Source organism: Nanorana parkeri, unplaced genomic scaffold (genome assembly GCF_000935625.1).
Source record: "Nanorana parkeri isolate BGI_ZX_2015 unplaced genomic scaffold, ASM93562v1 scaffold191, whole genome shotgun sequence".
Taxonomy (NCBI): domain Eukaryota; kingdom Metazoa; phylum Chordata; class Amphibia; order Anura; family Dicroglossidae; genus Nanorana; species Nanorana parkeri.
In genome coordinates this window covers 1427664-1448257 of record NW_017306459.1, presented here as the reverse complement: position 1 = coordinate 1448257, position 20594 = coordinate 1427664, and the positions used below count along the sequence as shown (strand labels likewise).

Sequence of the window (20594 nt, the reverse complement as noted above, 5' to 3'; positions counted from 1 at the left end):
AGTGACCTTTGTTTTTATAAGCATTTGGTTCAAACAAGAACAGGGTTCCCACAGACTCCAGATACATATGCATTAGAGCAGGGGTGCCCATTATGTCAATCGCGATCTACCAGTTGATCGCAAAAGCGATCCCTGGTAGATCACAATGTCCTGTACTCCTGCCGCGGGGCTACTCTGGATCCCTGCTGCCTCCGAATGCCCCCCTCCCCCGCGGCTGAAGTGCTTTCCTCACTTCTCCTCGGATCCCCCGTTGCCTCTGCCTGGGAGAGCACCGGAGATCCAGAGGAGAAGCTGAGCCCCCGTGTGCGTGGCCGAGCGGCAGAGGGTCGGTACATATCAATGATATTTACCAATCCTCTGTGCAGAACAAACACTGGAGCGATCAACTGACCTGGGGGCACATAGTACTATGTGTCCCCAGTTATAAATGAGCAGGATGTGATTTACATCACTTCCTGTTCATTCATGAGATTCTCAAGAGTAGCACTCCCCATTGTACAGAGGCTCCTCCTTATTCAGAAACTGGTTAATAGTAAATAGTTTCTGAATGAATGGGAAGCCTCGGTGCTTTCTATCCATTTAGAACAGAGGCTGCTGTAATTTAAAAAATGTAAATTAAATAAAAAAAGAATAAAAAATAAATAAAAATAGTAAAAAAAACGTTTTTTTTTCTTGGCTCGGGCGCAAAAGGAGCTAGCTACGGCTATGCTCACGCGGTGCTCGTGTGGCTGCCGGCTGAATGTGTCAGACGCCGAAGACGGAAAGGGGCAGGAAACCTCTCCCCGTGTGCAACGTCGGCCACACGAGCACCGCGGGAGGACAGGATGCCGGCGCCTCTAGAACGCACTGGAATGCAAGCCGGCCGACTCCCTGCGTTCAGGTGCAGGAGGGGTGTGGGGTTGTATTGAAGTCAATGGCAACGCAGCCATGCCCCCCGCCCACAGTGCGATCGCCTGCCTGCATTCCGGTCCAGTGCAATCTGCAAAAATAATGCTTGCAGCATTTTTGCAGATCGCACTGGACCGAAACGCAGGCACTAATGTGCCTGCGTTCCGGGTGCGAGCGATTGCACTGCGTGTGAGTGGTGTGGCTGCGCTGCCATTGACTGCAATGCACCGCCATGCTCCCTTCTCCCCCTGAATGTAGGTGTTTTTTCGTTGGTAGATCTCATTGAGCTTGTCATTTGAAAAGTAGATTTTGGAACAATTGTGGGCGCCCCTGCACTAGAGACACTATGGAGCAGGGGTAGGCAAACTCTGGGCAAACCCTACAGTTGTGGTGCAACTACAATTCCCATGATCTTTGCAAGACTCGGCGGCTGATGCATGATGAGATTTGTAGTTTTACCACCGCTGGCGGGTCAGAGTTTGTCTACCCCGTTACAGAGTATATGTGTATGTGTGTGTTGTATATTACAAAAATCAGATACTTCTATTTTCAAATGGAAAATTCCTTGAAATGACAAATTAGAGAAAGGAAGCATATTAACACTTGTTGCAAATTCAGACCTTTATATATGTTTGGTAGATACAGTCTGGAGCTCTAGCTTTGTGCACCAATGATAACTGAGAGAAGAGACTAACTATAGGAAATAGCACCATTTGATGACGTTTCCTATTATGGCTTCTGCCCCAGACATTGTTCATTACATTATATACAACAACCTGTATATTTTCTCCTCTCTCAAACTTCAATGATTTGGAGGGTAACTATTGTGTCAGAGCACAGATCATATTATATGCAGCAAGGGGCTGGTTCATAAAATCAAGCACAAAAGTTGAAGGGGTCCCACTACACCACACCCCTAACCAAAATGATTACTTCATGGGAGGACAGACCATTTAAAATGTATGAAAAGAGTACTGGCAATACATAAAGTAAAAGAATAAATCACCAGTAACTACTCCTAGCAGGAGGAAATACATGCCACATTCTTGAAAGATTATAAAATCCCAAACTAATGAACTCAAAATATTTATTTTAAGGGTAGATACACATAAACATGTGTTAACCGGCGCGTCTTATATGCGTTGACACGCTTTATGTGAAGCCATTCCATTTACGTTACACAGGCCCTTAAAGAAAGTTATACTAAACAGACCAACAAGCCGGCTTCCCTGCTTCTGTGATGGACAGCTCCTCACGTCTATACACAGCCTATCCTATACACAGTGTATAGAGCGTGATGACACAATGATCCTTAGACTGCTGCAGCAGAGGGGGAGAGACGCACGAGACACCAGTCTAAGAACATGCTGACTCGGATGGTCTGGCAAGTATACGTTTTTTTTTCCACCTAGACACAAATGAGCACTTAACCCTTGAAGTGCGGAGGTAGCCCTACTGCAAGGGTTAATAAAAAAAAATCCTGGTGTTCTGCTTTAAAGAGCCTCAACACACAACATTTTTTACTGTATATGAGCTTGGGGTGGCATTCAGAATGAATGGCAGGGCGCCACAGTGCACAAATACCATGGGTTGAAACAAGTGTTTTAACACGCAGTAGAGTACAGAGATCTAAATTCAGCTTAAGACGTTTTTCAAATAAGTATCACCATCTTTAGAAAAGTCCTCAAATCTATAGAGACATCTCAGGCAAACATGAACAGTCAATGTTGAACATTTTTAAATATATTCCAACCTTTCACAGAGTGTTCCAAACCATCCACAGAAATGACATGGTCTGAATTCTTGTTTGCTAAAATAGTACTGGACCCATCATCACACAAATCCTAGAACAAAAATAACAGTTTTTAAAACAAAGCTTTAAAAATATTGTGAAGTTTCTAAAAACAAACGGAAATCACGGCATAGACTTTTACAAAACGTGTGAACTAATATAGCCTCTGACAGGTAACAAGGCGAAGAGCCAGATATAATGGCTCTGACTAGTAGGGCTTCAGTTAAGATTAACTGTGCAGCGTGCTTTCATTGATTATTTTTCTCACTGCAATAGGACTGAAGGTGTTATCCCATGCGAGTGCCACTATATTATGAACATTGCAGTGGGTTCCAGCACATTTTTTTTAAAATGCCACTTCCCATGCATTTGTTCTTGCTCTGAGCTATATCAATCAATAACAGATCCTCTTTATTAGTTTGATCACTTGTTAGCCAACACATGTGGAGTCAGATAAAAGGCTAGAATGATGGACATTGTGTAAGAGTTCATGGCAAACAATCAGAGTTCAGCTTACTACTGAGAGTTTATGAAAAGATTAATTCTTCTTCGAAATCGATATGATTATTGCATTTTGCGCTTGCCCTCTTTTTCTCACTTTTACTCTTGTTTCTGCAGGCTTCCTCCTCTTTGTAAGAGTGGTCCCATAGGCCCGGTCCTCTTCACTGCCAAACTGGTCACAGCTTTCTGGAGATCATCATGTACAATGCAGGACCGGCGGTCCTGCATTGTACCTCAGGATGCCCAAGACCTGCCCACTGTTGCCAATTCCCTCAGCCGCTGGTGCTCTCTGATGCTCTCAGGGGGAACAAGCAACAAGGTAAGTATTCTGCTTATTGCTATCCCCAAGACGAAACCAGACTTTAATGCTTTCAGTGTGAGGGGAGCCCCACTGCAAAAGGTAAAGTTTTATCCGCCGAATCAGAATTCACCTTTTCCTGAACTGTCAGTAGTTCATCTTTAAAGTCAACCTGCATTTTGTCAATATTGGCCAAAGTAAAAGGTTCACTTTACTGTAGGAACCCTTACCAGTAATAAAGATGGCTATACACTGCCAATATTTATGTGGATTCCTGCTGACAGAGCCAAAATTCAAACAGTGTGCGCCTCTGCTTGCACCCCTCCTGGTCGGAGGAGTCGGGTTTAAAATTGTATACCGAGCAGTGGCAGAAGGCAATCAGCTGTACTCACTGTTTGTGTAATTTGGCATCCATCACATTATTTAGCCCGAATGGGAGAATCAAATGTTTTTTGTTTTTCATTCAGCCCTTGGGGCTGAGAAAAAAACAAAAAATGCTGAGTGTATGGCCAGCTTTACTTACCTTCCTCCACTGCCAGAGCCCAGACATTCCAGCTCCCTTTTCCCCCAATACTTTAAACCAGTGGTTCTCAACCTGTGTGACCTCAGGACCCACATTTATCCCTGGTCATTAAGTTGCGACCAAAGCCGCACGGCAATGGAACGCACAGCATTGCAGTACCGTGCGTTCTATGCAGGCGGGGAGGTGCGTTTGTGTAACATTCAAAAGATCCATCCATTCTCCATAAACGTACAAGAACTGGAGTGGCTCCTCAGCCTGGGGTCCAGTGTGGGCTGTTGTGCTGTGACGGAGCTCCATCCATATGTGCAATGCTTGTACAGCTCCCTTGCATGCCCTGCAGAGGTGCTGGGAGCAAGAATGTGATATCACTCTGGTCCAGGCACCTCTACAGGACGAGTGAGGAAGCTGTGCAAATGGATGGAGCTCCCTCTCGGCCATAGCCCCATCCCACCTCAAGCTGACACTCAGCACCGGGCAGCATATTTGGAATGGCTGTTTGGCTCAAGAACCGGCAGTGCAAGAAAAAGGGGGAGGCTGAGGAAGGCACATGGCGACCCACTGAACATGGGGTCGCGACACACTTTTGGGTCACGACCCAACAGTTGAGAACCAAGGCTTTAAACTATAAAAAGGAACCTGTGACCCCCCCCCCCAAAAAAAAAAATATAGGGTTACTATCATGTGGGAGCTCAGAAAATATGCTGAAAGCACAGAGCCATGCCACAATACTGTAGAGATCCACCCAGCTTGCTGATTGAAAGCTGGCTCTGCTTCTGTAGACGTAGAGCCAGCTGTGCCCGCCCCCTCCCCTGTCCGTTCCTCCAGCCAGCGGTGGAGAAATAGAGTGGGGGGGGATCCCTGCGGGGAGCGGTGACCGACAGCCACTGATCTCTGCAGGGAGAGGATTGGGAAGTCAGTGATCGGCGGTATGTGCTCGCCGACTTGATGATCAATAGAGCTGACCTGTGACAGCTTCAGTGTCACAGGTCAGCTTGAATTATGGGGATGAGTGTTTTTGAGTCACCCCATAATTCTCCTTTAAGTCAAATGTTTTCCCACTTGACATCTTTGATCAAATGACACAAAGCACAATAAATTCTTCCTGGCAACTCAGGATCCCTGACAAAGATGCCCCTTGAAAGCATACCTGGTAGTGCATGCTGTTTTTCTGGATGTACTGGCTCCAGGGATCAGGTATTTGTTCATCTGTTCCTTTAACTGACATTCGAGAATTAATCTTTAGTAAGTAGCATCCTTGAGTCCCATATCGTTGTATCATTTCTTCATAAATTGTATCAGCCCTTAAGAAAACAGGACAACAGTGAAAACAAAGAAGAGAGATGTGACAAATCAAAAGCTCAAATTTTTTTTTACAATTTTCAAACAAAATATCAGTGTTGGGGCCTTGGTCAACCGGCTTTGGGCGTCAGTTTGACAACATTTTGAGACGCTTCTGCGATCACTCAGAATTAATTGACAGGTACATTTGACCTGCCGTTGATCTCCTTCCGACCTGCATTTGACTTGTTTCAAGTGGGTTTTGCATTCGCATAGACTTTTATGGAAAACGAAAAACCTATCTGATGCAAAGAAAAACCTGCTGACAAAGGCCGTATATACAGTAGTTTAATGAGTACAAGACTTCAGGTCTAATAATCTAATAAACAAGAAAAGGTCATCAAGAACTGCTATAAGTCACATGAATAAACACAGTTCTCATTGTAAGTAATAGATTAATATCACAAAAGTGCGACTGACCTTTTCTCATCACCGCTACTGACATCGTGCAGCAGAACATAATACTTCAGAGTGTTGGGTGTAAACCACTTAGGATAGTTATAGTCATTACTGTGTTGAATCCGATGCTGCTCTTGCGATAACTTGAGAAACTGCTCCACAGGTTCTGGTTCATGGGAAGAAACTACTAACATACCTGAACAGTTTGTTAAGTAACAACTTACAGCTGAAGTTTAATCTACTTACATTTCCCTTCCCTGGTTCATCCTTTTCCCCTCATCAACATTCTACTGAATTTTTTACATTAAACCATTTTGTTTTCATGATATACCTTATGTTAGACCCAGTGATGTCATCACATAGATCTCGTGGCTGGTAGAAGGGGCTGGCAGAGTGCTGTGCATAGCTTCCAGAAAACATCACAGCACTCTGCCTCAGTCCAGATAAAAGCAGTGGGCAGTCTCTTGGGTTATGCAAATTTGATGGGTGGATATCAGTCTGGAGCAGTGGGCTTTTCTAGGCATGCAAACTACCCCTGCAAATGCCCACATGTGAAGCTGAGCCTTCATGACTGAAATTTGAACTGAAATCCAAAGAATGAAAGCGGTGGGCCAGGGACAGTCAAGCTGGGGAGTAAAAGATGCTGCTGGACGTCCTCCCACCAGGAAATGAGGTGGGCTCGAAGAGCAGCTAACAGTGTGCAGTTAAATCAGAGCAGGAAATGTCAGTACAGGAGAGGGGCCTGTACAACTGTGCAAGACTAAGGCCCCTTTCACACAGGCTGATCAGGAAGGGATCTGGGCACAGATCCTCTCCTGATCGAAGCAGTACGCATCGGATGTCACCGCTGTGACATCCGTGCCCGTCCAGGTTTTTCCTCCATCATGCGATGGAGGAAAAAAAAAACTGAAATGACCAGACCCCATGTCGGTCTATGCTATGGGGAATTGGATGTGTCTATTTACATCAGATTGCCCCCCCATCCCCCCATCCCCCTCCCATCCAGCACGATCTGGTCCAGCAAAAGGGATCTCTGATCCGTTGGTTTTTCTGGACCTGGCCGGAGTCGGGGATAACCAGATGTAACGGGCGTCCGTCCATTTACACACAGCTGTCCATAGGCTAGCTTTGTGCATCCGATCAGGCCCACTGGAAAAACTGACAGGAGGACCCAATCGGATTGCCCATGTGAAAGGGGCCTAAAGGTAAGGCTGGGGTTCAGCTTAAACCATTCTCATATGTTACGTATCAGTTGCTGAGCTACATTTGTAGCATTACGAGAATGAACAATACGGATTAAAACTGAATTTCAAGAAGCCATGAAAAAAAAAAGTGAATTCAGTTGATACCAATTTAAAAATGGTTTAATATACTTCTATACACCTCTATTTTAGGTACAGCTTAGCAGCACTCAGACAGAAAGAAAGAGGCCCAGAATTAAGCACACATTGGCAGAGAAGAGAAGAGTGAGCAGGGGAAAGACCTCATCGGTGTACCACAGCTCCTTCACTATCCAGTCAGCAGACTGTGGGCATGTTCTTGTTCAGGCTGCTCTTCTCCTCTGCTGGAGGTTGGGGATTTGACCAGATTATTAGGCAGGAAATTTGGCTGACAATACCAACTACACAGAATTACAAATCCTTTCAGTGTAAAACAGATGTCAGGCATATTTTATTTTGCAATCAGCAGCTTGCAAGACGTTCAGCTTTACGTAAATAAAGCTGCAATAGTGACAAGACTTGGTGGTGTGTAATTTCATACTGTGTACTATACCTCGGGATTTGTATTGCAACATAACCCTTGTGATACACAGCAGAGAAGATCTGATGCGCATTTTGGATGTTGCTTATTTTGCAGATAGAAGAACTTGAATGTAACACACCATAGCAAAGCATATTTATCATTGTAGTTTTATACTGTGTAATGTGGCCTGGAGAGTCAATGTCATCAAATGGATGGCAATACAGTCAAACTTATTGTCAATCGAAGTTCATTTCAGAAGGTGATGGTAGGCCAATGCATATTAATCACTACACACATTTTAAAACTTTGCATACACATACAAACAGCAAAGTAAATCAGACTGAAAAAGGATACAGGCTAAATAGTGGTTTAGGAATTCATGATCTGAGGCTGGCATGGACTGAAAAAAGCTTTCTCGGTAGGATTCGAACCATGACGTAGATGCTGAAAATATACAAAAAACCCACATTAACAACCCACATTAAATTCCTATTCAACAACCAAACAGAATAGCAAATTAGTAGACTGTAGGTACAAACTAAGTACAGGGGTGTGGAATTCGTGACGCCCGGGACATGTAGTTCCGGGTGCCGCGGCCAAGTGCTTTTTTCACTGTTTTAGCCCTGCTACAGACTTTTATTAAAATGAGCGCCGAGAGCGGCGCTGCGAGTGGGGGACGTGGAGCGCCGAGAGCGGTGCTGCGAGCGGGGGACGTGGAGCGCCGAGAGCAGGGACGGAGCGTGGAGCGCTAAGAGCGGGGACAGAGCGTGGAGCGCTGAGAGCGGGGACAGAGCGTGGAGCGCTGAGAGCGGGGGGCGTGGAGTAGTGACAGGCTGTCACCTCCCTCAGCCTCTGTCCTCGGCAGCCGCTGCTCGTTCCTGTCACAGGAGTTCTAGCACAGAGCCTGCTAGAACTCCTGTGTTGGAGGTGACCAGGTTCAATAAAGAGTACCTGTCACCTCCAAATGCTATCACACAGGGGATTGTTAACCCCTGTGTGATAGCAATACAGTTAGGTTTATAATAAAAAAAAGTAAAAATAAAAAATGTAACTAAATAAAAATGTAAAAAATAATAAAACAAATGAACATTTTTTACAAAGTAAATAAAAATTGAAAAAATTAAAACCAGCCCCGCTGCCCCCATCTGCATGCGAATAAACACGCAGTGTTTTCAACTGCGATCGTGTGAAACCGCACGGGCAGGGCTGTATTGCAGCAGAAAAACGCGCAATCTGCCTGGCAAGACTGGGGTGCCATTAGAAAATAATAGCACTGACAGCACAATCGGCAGTGGTGTGCGATCCGTGACTGCCCGGTCATCGTGCACGAAAACGAGCGGATGGCTGGGTGGTCACGGAATCGCACACCACGGCCGATCGTGCTGTCAGTGCCATTATTTTCTAATGGCACCCCAGTCGTGCCAGGCAGATTGCGCGTTTACGTGCTGCAATACCACCCGGGCGATCCCAGTTGAAAACACTGCGCGGTGCACGTCGTGAACATAGGTACATCTACCTTTTTTTCAGCGATTGTCCCGCAGATGTAACCCCATACATGCGGATGCAACCGCTGTATGCAACCGCACACGATCGCACGTCCCGGGAATCCCCAAGTCTGCACCAACCCTAAAGGGTAAATTCACTTTCCCAAGTAATTTGGAAAAATGGAATTACCCGCACAAATCTCCCTCCCACTATACTTACCTTTTGGCGAACGGCCCTCCCCGTCCACCAGCGTGTACTATCTGTACCTGTTCCATGTATTCTGAATTTCGCTCGCAAATTGCAAGCACTTGTTGGTCAACGCAGTCACCTGACGGCACTGACCAATGAGAAGCTCTTCTTAGCACTGCTAAATACGGTTTTGGTTAAAATTATTTATTTTTTTATCAGGACAAGTAGATTGTCTTGAGGGACAAGTAGATTCGGCCCCCGCTTTAGTCCTTGGACAAGTAGTTTTTTCAAAAATGTCCACACCCCTGAAGTAGATTAAAAACGACTTGACCAGGGAAACACCGACACTTCAACATGTGGAACAAATGTTTTGTTATAGTGCAGAAAAGGAGCCGATACTTTTATGAGAGACAAAAACAGGAAAACTTGTATTATCCAAAGTACGATCATGTCACCAGACATAATATGGTTGGCAGAATACAGCAGGGGTGGACAAATTATTATGGAGTTCAGGAACCAGTCTGTCCAATCCACCAGGACAGTGGGTTTTTTTTAGAAATCAGTTGCATGACAACAACTAGAGAAAACAACAAAATCAGGCAGCAGCTTCATTTTTAAAAGGAGCATTGGCTACCTGACTCCTGGGATTTGCCCAGCCCTGTTTTAGAGGACATAATAAACCCAATTGTGTAATCATTTTAGAAAGACAATAAGACAACAGACAAATCAGACACTAGGAATCATATAGCTTCTTTTGAAGCGTCTTTTTTTTAGTAAGCAGAACACTAAATCTACAATGAAGGCCGAGCCTTGTACAAGATATCGCCTCTAAAATTGCACACTTTCACTCAAAATCACTTTGATTCCCCCAAACCAATGCTTGAGTGAGACAATCTGCACAACCGCTGCACATAGGTAGTACTGTGTGAGGAAAAACTAAATAAACAGGGTTATGCACTAAAGCAGGGGTAGCCAAACTCCGGCCCTCCAGCTGTGGTGGAACTACAAATCCCATGAGGCATTGCAAGATTCTCACAGCCACGACTCCCGGAGAGAGATGCATCATGGGATTTGTAGTTTCACCACAGCTGGAGGGCTGGAGTTTGGCTACCCCTGCACTAAAGGGTGAAGGGTTTGGAGAAGGCAGGAGAGGTGAACAATCTAGGACAACATAGCTGAACTGGAAAGTGAGCTGAATTGGAGAATTTTCCCAAATCATCTATGTTGTCCTAGATTGTTCACGTCTCCTGCCTTCTCCAAACTCTTCACCCTTTTGTGAATAACCCTGCAAAATTATAGCAGCCATTGAGCAGTGTTTAAAGAACATTGATGAAGACTGAAAAGCACTATGTTCCCTTCTTAATACCTTGCCATCACCAGTTGGGACCATTCATTCATGTCAGTTTTCCTGTATACTGCATGAAAATGTGTTCAAGGAGAAATCCCATTCAATGTTATGAGGCTAGTTCATATCTGTGATGAGGCCTAGTGGTTTTTCTGAATAGGACATGTTTGTACATGTATGCACCTAAGCAGGCCAATAAATGGACAGGGCATGTAAAAGGCAAACCTTTTTATTGTAGTTTTAGATGGATTGAGGACCAGCTACACCCTCTGCCAAGTTTTTATTGCGGTGTCTCAGCTGGATAGATTCACCCCCCCAGTTGAGTGTCACTGAGGCACAAAGTGAGGTGAAACCATAAACTCTACAGGTTTCACAAGAGGAAGAGGTTCATTTTTTTCCAATGGGGACAAATGTTCTGGTGACAATTGTCTAAGTTAGGAATTCTCCTCAATTGGGTGGATCTTCTCTCTTCCTGTTGCCTTTACAGACAGAAGTGAAGGGAAATAACCCTAGAAGGACATGGGGGGAAAAAACACCCTTTTCTCCTCTATCCAAAACCTAAAACCCCAAACCCTTACAGTGTTGTTAGGTCTAGGGGGTACAGGAAGAGGGTGATCTTAATTAACCCCTGCTCCGGCAGCACCAGTGCTCGCTTCCTCTCCATCACACTTCAAGTTTATGGGTGGTCACTTGCTGTCATGTACAATGCAGCGCTATTAAGGAAGAAAGTTTGTGGCCAGGAGCACCAATGAGAGAAGGCTTTATGGGGCCAGTTGCATAGAAGATCTTTCTACCCATAGACAAGCATTTAACCCTTACATTGAGGAGGGCGGGCACTCTGGAGCTGGGCATAAAAAATAAGTTTTACCTTGACATACACCTTAATTGGAAAAAGACTGCATCTGGAATGCACTAAAACATAAATCATACACTTTCTTCCAAAATGATACAGTAAAAGAAGGCAAAATAAACTAAACAACTTTCAAAACTCTCTCTCTAAAAAAAAAAAAGAAAAAAAAAAAAGTTAAATATAGATTTATTTTCCCTACATTTGTTTATTCATCGAGCATTCATACATGATTTGAAAGAACAGTGCTAGCGTGATGTTATGACCTAATGTCCCTTGATGACCAAACTATTTCAGGGCACTGAAAGAAATGACCCTAGGCATTACTCCTAATGGCCCTACTGTTTTCCCTCACATGAGCACTTGAAAGCCAGGAACATGAAAACATAAAATGTATTTCTGAGCATCTATGAAATTAGTTGTCACAGGTCTCACAGTTACATTCCTCTTTCAACCCAAAAAAGATATTCACGTGACCTTAAAAACTCCTCATGTGAACTAACACAAGGAAAAGTCTCAGGATCCACAACTGACTATTGTCTTACATTATGGGCAGTTTTGTACCAAGAGCGAGGACAAGACTAAAGCCAAATAAAGCAAAAGGCTTACGCAGCATTCTGCAGTTACTTCCAATAAATAGAGACATCTAAACAGATTGGGAAGAGTTGGATCACATGCTTCCAGCGAAGACTATAAGCAACCATGCCACATTCTTTTGTGCAGGCATGTTCTGCTATTGACAACATCTGGAAACCTTCCCCGAGCAATGACAAGAGTCTCTAAACAGGAAGTGGCTGCAAAGAGGCCAAAGAAGAAGATCTGTAGTACTAAAATGTAACAGAGGATGAATAAAAAGTGAAAGCACTATTTTCTAAAAAGGAAAAAAACATGATTGTTTAGAATACACAGTGCCTCTAGAAAACTAAATGTCATCATTGATTTGGGTTCATTTAACCCCTTAGTGAACAGTGACGTACACAGTACGTCACTGGCAGCAGACCCATTTAAACAGGCTTTGTAGAGCCGGCTGTCAGCTTTACAATAGAAGCGATTCCGGCGGCTCAGCTGCCGTCAGATCGCTTCTACAGGCCGGTAAAGTGACTCCACCTCAACAGTGCTCCTCCCTTTCAACAAAGCTGACCTTAGCAATGCCTCAGGAACTTTCACCAATATAGTCTTATTTACACAAATAACCCGTTGGAGACTTCAGATATGCTTTACAGGGAACTTGTAAAGATGGAAATACAGGAGCTGTCACTGCTTTTTTTGTTGTTTCTTGGACGTGCAATCTCCAGGGCTGTTATTCTCATTCTTCAATCACTAGTTAGGGGGTCACTGATCCTAAATATGAATGAAGCAAAATCTTAAAGTGACACTAAGCTCAGGAGTTAAATCTTAAAAATGCATGCAAGTACCCTAATTAATAATAAAAATGTATCATATTTGTGTATCACTCGGCTGTAGATCCTCAAACCATCTCTGAATTGGTGCCGACACTGTCCTTCCTTCTGGAGGGGGGCTGCTATTGTTCCCCATGGTGCCTGTGTGTGTTGTAAAGCCACCGCTCCAAGCTCACTCCTGTGATGGACTACAATCTCAATACAAATTAGTAAACTAAAAACATGAGATTGTAGTCCATCACAGGAGTGAGCTTGGTATGGTGACTACTTTGCAACACACACAGGGACCATGGGGAACATTAGTAGCCATCCTCCAGAAGGAAGGACAGATGTTTAAGATTTAGCCCCTGAGTTTAGTGCCACTTTAAGGCCCCGTTCACACTGAGCGATTTATCGCGCGGTAATTCCTGCGATATCGCGGCTATTTACCGCGCAATATCGCTCTCCAATGCTTGGCAATGGGGCAAAAGGGTCCTGCTGACGCGGGTTGTGCGTCGCTACAGCAGGACCCTTTTTGGAGCGGATTTTGCCGATATTCAATGCAAGCATTTGCGCGATATCGGGCAAAATGCAAATCGTACGACAAAAGCGCGATTTGCGAATCGCGCAGTTTGAATGGGGCCTTAAGCCCTCAATCAAACCCAAAGTCTTGTAGCGCTTTTTGGGTCATAAAAAACGCTCAAAAAAACCCGCCCCCAAAAAAATCCCATTTATTCCTATGGCCATGTTCACATCTGAATGTTTTTTCGGTTGTAGCATAACACCAATCGCTGGAAAAAAGTACATGAGCTTCATTTTGGCAGATTAAGCGCTTCTTGGCCCCTTGTGTTTTTGCACACGTTCTACGTGTGTTTGCCCATTTCCAACAATCTGCTGGCAAAAACGCACAAAAAACAAATAATGCAAAAACATGCATAAAAAAAAAATGAGAGAAAACGCTGTTGCCTTTCTTTTGGTGATATTGTCTTGCACAAATGATTTTATTTTTTATGCAACCCATTTTTTTAAACTGACTATAGATAAGAAGTATACGATGAAATAACAAAAGTATATATACACATATAATATACATTTTATTTTAGAATTTGTCCTGTTTAAAATAACACTGAAATGATTATGATACAAAGCACTGCAATGTTATTTACAAATGGAAAAAAATAATAATTTATTAATGTTTAGACAAACAGAAAAAAACAACAAAAACAAATCATCGGGATAATAGTTAAAGGGGAGAAGGGAAAGAAGGAGCCAATTACTGACTAAGTGTTATTAAGGGGTTAATCAGAAACAAGGAGAGCTGAAATAAAATCATAAGTAGATTAGCATAGAATTGCACTTTCCAGTATATCTGGATCGAATGATTAGTCTGACTTTATTGCTGTAAGCGACTTCTACAGTTGTTATCATCCCATGCTCTAAAGCTGCACTGTTTTGTGGGGGGTTTTTCCCCAAGTTTTTAGAATGAGGGAGGGCTAGGACTTATGTCTGCTTTTTGTTGCTGCCCCCAATAGGGAGATTTCAACCAAACTTGTAAAGTCACCAAGACCAGAAGGTAAGGGGCAATCTCTTATTTAAAGATGCAGGCAGAAAGAAAACCTTTCATATGAGCAGAGTGGGAAAGGGTTACATCCTCTGTCGGTTTTAATTGCGGTCTTTGCCCATGTTGGGAGATTCCTGCCCAACTCCTGTGTAGTCACTGAGACAGGAAGTGAGAGTAAATCTCTCTAGCAGGGACACAGGCAGCAAAAATCCCAAACAGAAGTACTAACACTTCTACAAATTTGATCTGAATTTCCCCTTAACCCCTTCGTGACTGGGGGGGGGGGCTTGTAAGCCCCCCCATGTGATAGCAGTCAAAGTAAAGTTAAAAAAAAAAAGTTTTTGTTGTGTTTTGGGGCATTTAATTAAATTTATCACTAAATTTTGGGGTTTAAAAAGGAGTTGCGCTAATATTGCGCAACATAAAAATTTGCAAATACCACCATTATATTGTATAGGGTCTTGGCATTCAGAAAATATATAATGTTTGGGGGTTTTAAGTAATTTTCAGGCCTAAAATGTGGAATATAACATGGGTGCAAAAAATGAAAAAAAGGCCTCAGTCATGAAGGGGTTAATGACTTTCAGAACCCCAGATTGCAAAATAACACCAACATTTTGTGGTCTCTTAACAAGGCCATAAAGATGTCAACTCTTTCACTGCAGGGCTCTACATTTTGGAGACAGTGGTGAGAGAATATGATGCTGATATTGGACTTTGTATAGGCTTTTAAAAATAAAAGGACCCAAGCAATAAACAAAGTAGTTTTCAGAGTGTATAATGCCCGCTTGTCCAGATGGCAAAATTCCAGATTCTCATTTAAAAGAAGAACTATAGGGTAACCTTTTTAGTCCATAGTTGTCTTTAGGGTCACGGGAGGACACATACTAACCTTTTCCGGTGACTCAAAGCTCAGTATATAGCAGGCTATAGCTCGCTATATACTGAGAGCGTCGCAGCTGGGACGGATCCTGACAATACTGTTGAGATCCACCCAGCTGGCTGATAGGCAAGCCCGCTGTCAATCTAGAGACAGAGCCAGCTGTACCCACCCCCCATCCGTTCCCCCAGTCAGCGCTGAGAGGGGAATCCCTGTGGGGAAAGTCACGGCTCTCTGCAGGGAGATGATCGGGAAGTGAGCGAGCAACGGTATGTGTTCTCTCACTTCCCGATCTATAGAGTCAACGTGCGACGGTTTCAATGTCACATGCCGGCTCGAACTATGAGGATGAGTGAGTTTCACTCACCTCATACTTCTCCTTTAATAAAAACCATGGTACTATGAAGATTCTTTAATCATATTTATTTATTGCCCATAAACATTTGAAAGTTTCTTCTTGGGCTGATGGAACAAAATCTGAGGAGAGAGTGAGAAGGTAGAGTGGCTGTCACAGGACCCTATACACCTCAACTTGCTCTCCTGTGTATGTGACAGGGAAGGACATCAGATCAAGCTACCGGAGTGGGGAGGAAGAGAAAGCATTGTGGAGGACCCAAATGTAACGGATGATTCAGTGACCAAGAGGCTGGTCAGCTAAGTGCAGGTTGACCCACATGAAACAGTGGTCTGATATTTCTGATCATTTTGTTGGCTAAGGGAAAAACCATGTTAAGTCTTGTGACGGTTGCGTCGACACCGTGCCTTCTACATATAGACACGCTATTACTTTGATATACCATTGTCTGAGCACAGGTGCACCTTAAACCTACGTGTGGAATGTTACACCAATGACGGACTGTTCCTAAGGGTAGAATTCATTATCTGGAATGAATATTCCTAACACAATCGCCACCATTCCACAAAGATAGGTCTGGAGCCATTTGTGGATGCTGGGTGCATAAATAGGCACGCTTATCCAAGGCACAGTGAGGCTAACGTGTAGTAAATAGTGATTTATCTTCAATATATTTCTATTTATTTATATGCAGGATTCAATTTTACGGACCTCAAAGGTCATAAGACTATTTTGAAACCATCAAGACACATGTACATTTAAAAAAATATCAAATATATCAAAATACAAGAAAAAGTTAGCAGCATATTGCCAGAAGGCAATGTTAGTAGAATTACAAACAATTTTCAGATCAGAGATAACCATCACCATATTTTCTTGCTGATAATTGAATTGCTGACAATTAGGAAAATACAGAACTGGATTAGGGAGTAGCTAGATAGTCCTAGTACAATGGTAAGGGGGGGAGGGGGAATAAGAGGACTGAAACATGGATGAGGATTAGGGAGGAGTTATTTTTCTTTAGCTCTAGTGAGAATACTACCTGAATAATACTTGGACTTGTTGAGCTCCATCAATGTGTCTTTCCAATTATTGTACCAAGGGACACTAGCTTTAAGAGAGCGATCTGACAGAGAGAACACGGCATTATTTAACTAAATACAATAAACAACATGACTTTAAAAAAGGGGTGCAAATATGTCCTAAACATTTCAGAAGAATACACGTTAGATGGAACTGAAACAAAGTTGTGCTTTATATGCATTGTTAAAGATTCTCTAATTTAAATGAATGCAATAACTTAGGGTTAAAATCATTCTTGAATATTATTTAAAGCCCACCTCTGGGCACACTAATCTCACTAGGGTGCAGTGCCTTTTCTAAACACCCGCCTGCCATATTCCTGATAATCATCAGCTAAACATGCAGGTAGAAGTCCAGCTCCCACAGAACTGAGCTGAGGCTGTAGGCCTCCAAGATATCAGAGCGGTGGTCGCATCGCTGCCCGCCCTCTCTCCTTCTGGCCAATCAGAAAGCAAAGAGCCCCAGGCTCCGTTTTGTGATTGGTCAGGAGAGGGAGCAGAGATGCAACTGCAGTGCTACAGCCTGAGCGGGCTCAGAAGTTTAACGGGAGCCTGACATCCACCCACATGTATAGCTGATTAATTCCGGGGAAAAAAAGCCAATACTGAATATGGCAGGTGGGGAAGAAAAGGCACTGTACATCTTACTGTACCTCCAGTAAGATTATTATGCCCAGAGTCGCCCTTAAAAAAGTCAACCTGTCAGCATGGCAAAAATATTAGGCTGAAACAATACTCAAACATAAGGCATCACATGGTGCTTGCAGATACTTTATTTCCTGGGAAATCAGCTCATGTACATCACAGGAAAACCAAACCTTGGTGCATGCCGTGTGCAATTATGTTGAAATAAAGACCATATCAGTCCTATGGGAAATCCCTACCCCAAAATGTGTACAGCATGTCTAACCTACAAAGAATGCATTCTGGAATTAAAAGATAACTATGGGGTAAGTGTTTTTACCCATAGTTCTCTTTAGGATCAACCTCCTCCTGTGACCCAAAGCTCAGTGTATAGCAAGCTATTGCCCGCGATATAATGAGCGCCGCAGCCGGGACATATCCCAACAATACTATTGAGATCCACCCAGCTGCGTGAGTGACAGCAGGTTCTGCCTATATAGAGGCAGAGCCAGCTGTGCCCACCCCCTCCCCCATCTGTTCCTCCAGTCAGTGCTGGAGGATAGGAGAGTGGAGGGGGGAATACCTGTGGGGAGTGGTGACTGACAGTCATCGCTCTCTGCAGGGGGGGCAATCGGGAAGTGAGCAGATCGGAGCATGTTTCTGCTCACTTCCTGATCGATAGAGCCGACCTGTGACAGCTTCTCTGTCACAGGTCGGCTCTAACTATGAGGATGGGTGGAAATCACTCACCTCATAGTTCTCCTTTAAGTGAGAATGCCAGATTTTCTGCTGGGTCTAGATGTCAAACTTTACACAGAGATCAGTATCTCCGAGTAGGCACAAGAGCTGCTTTATCTGCATATAAAAGGCCGTGCCCTGTTTCAGGACAACATCACCAATTACTCTTGCCATATTGACAGGTTCACATTACACTATTCCATTAGGGTGAAGGCTACTGCAGAAACTAAATACAAATTAAATAGGTAGAAAACAAGTATGCAACGTAACGTAATAAAATGCAATGCCATAAAATAAATATACCACTGATCTTAGAACATAAGGTATGCTGGCAACCTTCAGCTTTTGAACTATATAACAAACCTATACAAAACTCACCAAATCCAAATGGTAAGCAAAAGAAATACAAAAGTATTAAATATCATGGAGCAAATTTAGCTACCATTTACAACTAATCAGAAGCAAACAAATCTACATGCAAAAAAATAAAGAAAATAAATAATGAAAATTTCAAAAATCCTGCCCACCATTAGGAACACAGATTTTGATTTTAGTCAGGATGTGAAAAAAATGTTGATGAAATTTGTATTAAGACCTTCTTATGGCAGCTTTGCCAAACCCATCGCTGCTTCTCAAGCTTACTATATAAAAAAACAATACCAACACAATAATCACAATTATCACTGTGTTTCTAATTATTAGGTTAATATTCATTTAATTTCAAGTTTATTACTGAAAATAATTTTGTCAAATACAGAATGTGGATTTAAAAAAAAAAAAAATTAATTATGATCTGGCCTAGCTGTCAATTACTTTTACCGCTTTATCTTTTATATTTTAAAACTTTGTACAATTTACCGTGAGCTGTAGGTGTAATCATTTTTAGCAAGGGTTCCCCAAGACCGTATTTCAAAGATTCCTCGTGGGTACAAAGGTTTGGAAAGGTTGATTTATACACATCTGACATCACCTAGGGGGTGTATTTATAAAACCTGGCAGAGCAGTTCACTCTGTGAATGTCTACGTTGTAGATTTGTACCACATCATGCCCACTTAATGAGCTGAGGAACACTGGAAACTCCTATGCTATTTGGCCCAATCTAGTGGCCATAATGTGGTGCAAATCTACAGAGAAATCAGCTCTGCAAAGGTTTTTAGAAATACACCCCCCTGGGGTTGTACTGGGGAAATTTGAAAACACTAAATTTTCCCTATTACCAAAACATAAATATACTTGTATCCTTCTGCAAACCAGAAAAGAGCACACTCCCATGCAGTGCAAAAAAATGCAGCATGCTAATGACATTGCCGCACCACAACAAAAAGCAAGGGGGTAGCATCACAAAAGTACATGCTTCCAAAACACACGAAAAGCAGATAATACAAAGTGAGAGTATGATCAGAACCTGAATTTTGATTTCACTGTAACGCAAAAGGCACAAAAGTGCTTAAAATCCCTGTTAACTGTTCTAATTTATTCTTACTAAAATACTGTATGTACTACAGGATCCATTCTTCTACGTCAACCGTCTCTGTCCTCCAAAACAGCTAAGAAAGATCTCAAGCAGGGTTATGACTCTTCCACTTAAAGCCCAACTATAGGATAAAATAAAAACCCTCTCTACAACCACCCACAAAAAAAAAAAAAAAAACTGATCGCAGAAGTGAAAAAAAAAACACGAAGAACTTTTAAGTCCCCTTTTTTTAACTCACCTTAGGCTTCGGTCACATGATCAACCAGCGCCGAGTCTTTCTGCTCTTTCTTTTACTTACTGTTGGGTTCCTCTCCTGGGTGCCCATGCAGGGCAAAGTGACAGTATATATCTATATATATTTGATTCTTAACTTGAGTTCTGCCTTCAAAGCAGGTTTTAAAGTGACACTAAACTCGGGAGTTAAATCTTAAAAATGCTCTCAAATACCTTAACTATTAACAAAAATGTATCTCAATTGTGTATGACTTGGCTGTAGAACCTCAAATCATCTCTGAATTGGTGCTGACACTGTCCTTCCTTCTGGAGGGGGGCTACTTTTGTTCCCCATGGTCCCTGTGTGTGTTATAAAGTAGCCACCACTCCAAGCTCACTCCTGTGATGGACTACAACCTCAATACAAATTAGTAAACTAATCATGAGCTTGTAGTCCATCACACATTCAAGGATTATTGGAGGATCCACAGCTGAGTGATGTACAAAACAAGCTACATTTTTGTTAATAAAAGTTACTTGAATGCATTTTTCAGATTTTACTCCTGAGATTAGTGTCACTTTAAGTCAAAATAGAAATCTTGTCTTGTAGGTACATAGTAGGACCTTCTAACTTCCAGAGAATTTATTTATCCATGATACATCTATGTGGTGAACACAGGCAGTTTTATATTTTAGCAAAGTGGCAAATTCAAATCAGCTTGTGGAGGTGCTTTTTTCAGTGGAATCCAACCACCACTGGCAATGTTCTCAATCATCTGTAACATAGGAATTCCCTGTATACAGTCATCTCTTACAAAGGTATAAACATCACCATTGGTGCCACCCTTCAGAATGCAAAATTACCAGAAAGATTTGACACCTTTAAAATAAGTAGTGTAAAATGCATTCAGTACCATGCTTCCCATTATATATATATAT

At 42.7% G+C, this 20594-nt stretch overlaps 1 protein-coding gene across 3 annotated transcripts in view; it reads right to left on the bottom strand.

Moving 5' to 3' along the window:
* Window positions 1–20594, bottom strand: part of TRAPPC8 (trafficking protein particle complex 8) — a 72557-nt gene that overhangs the window by 45273 nt on the left and 6690 nt on the right. For 2 of the 3 annotated variants that reach the window (XM_018555316.1, XM_018555315.1), the window contains exons 3-6: window positions 7837–7926; window positions 5761–5935; window positions 5150–5303; window positions 2642–2732 (exon numbers count right to left, since the gene is read on the bottom strand). In XM_018555316.1, coding sequence (XP_018410818.1) covers window positions 2642–2732; window positions 5150–5303; window positions 5761–5935; window positions 7837–7926 — 510 coding nt within the window. Of the gene's footprint in view, window positions 1–2641; window positions 2733–5149; window positions 5304–5760; window positions 5936–7836; window positions 7927–16565; window positions 16650–20594 lie in introns of all 3 variants that reach the window. The other variant, XM_018555314.1, reaches the window with a different exon arrangement.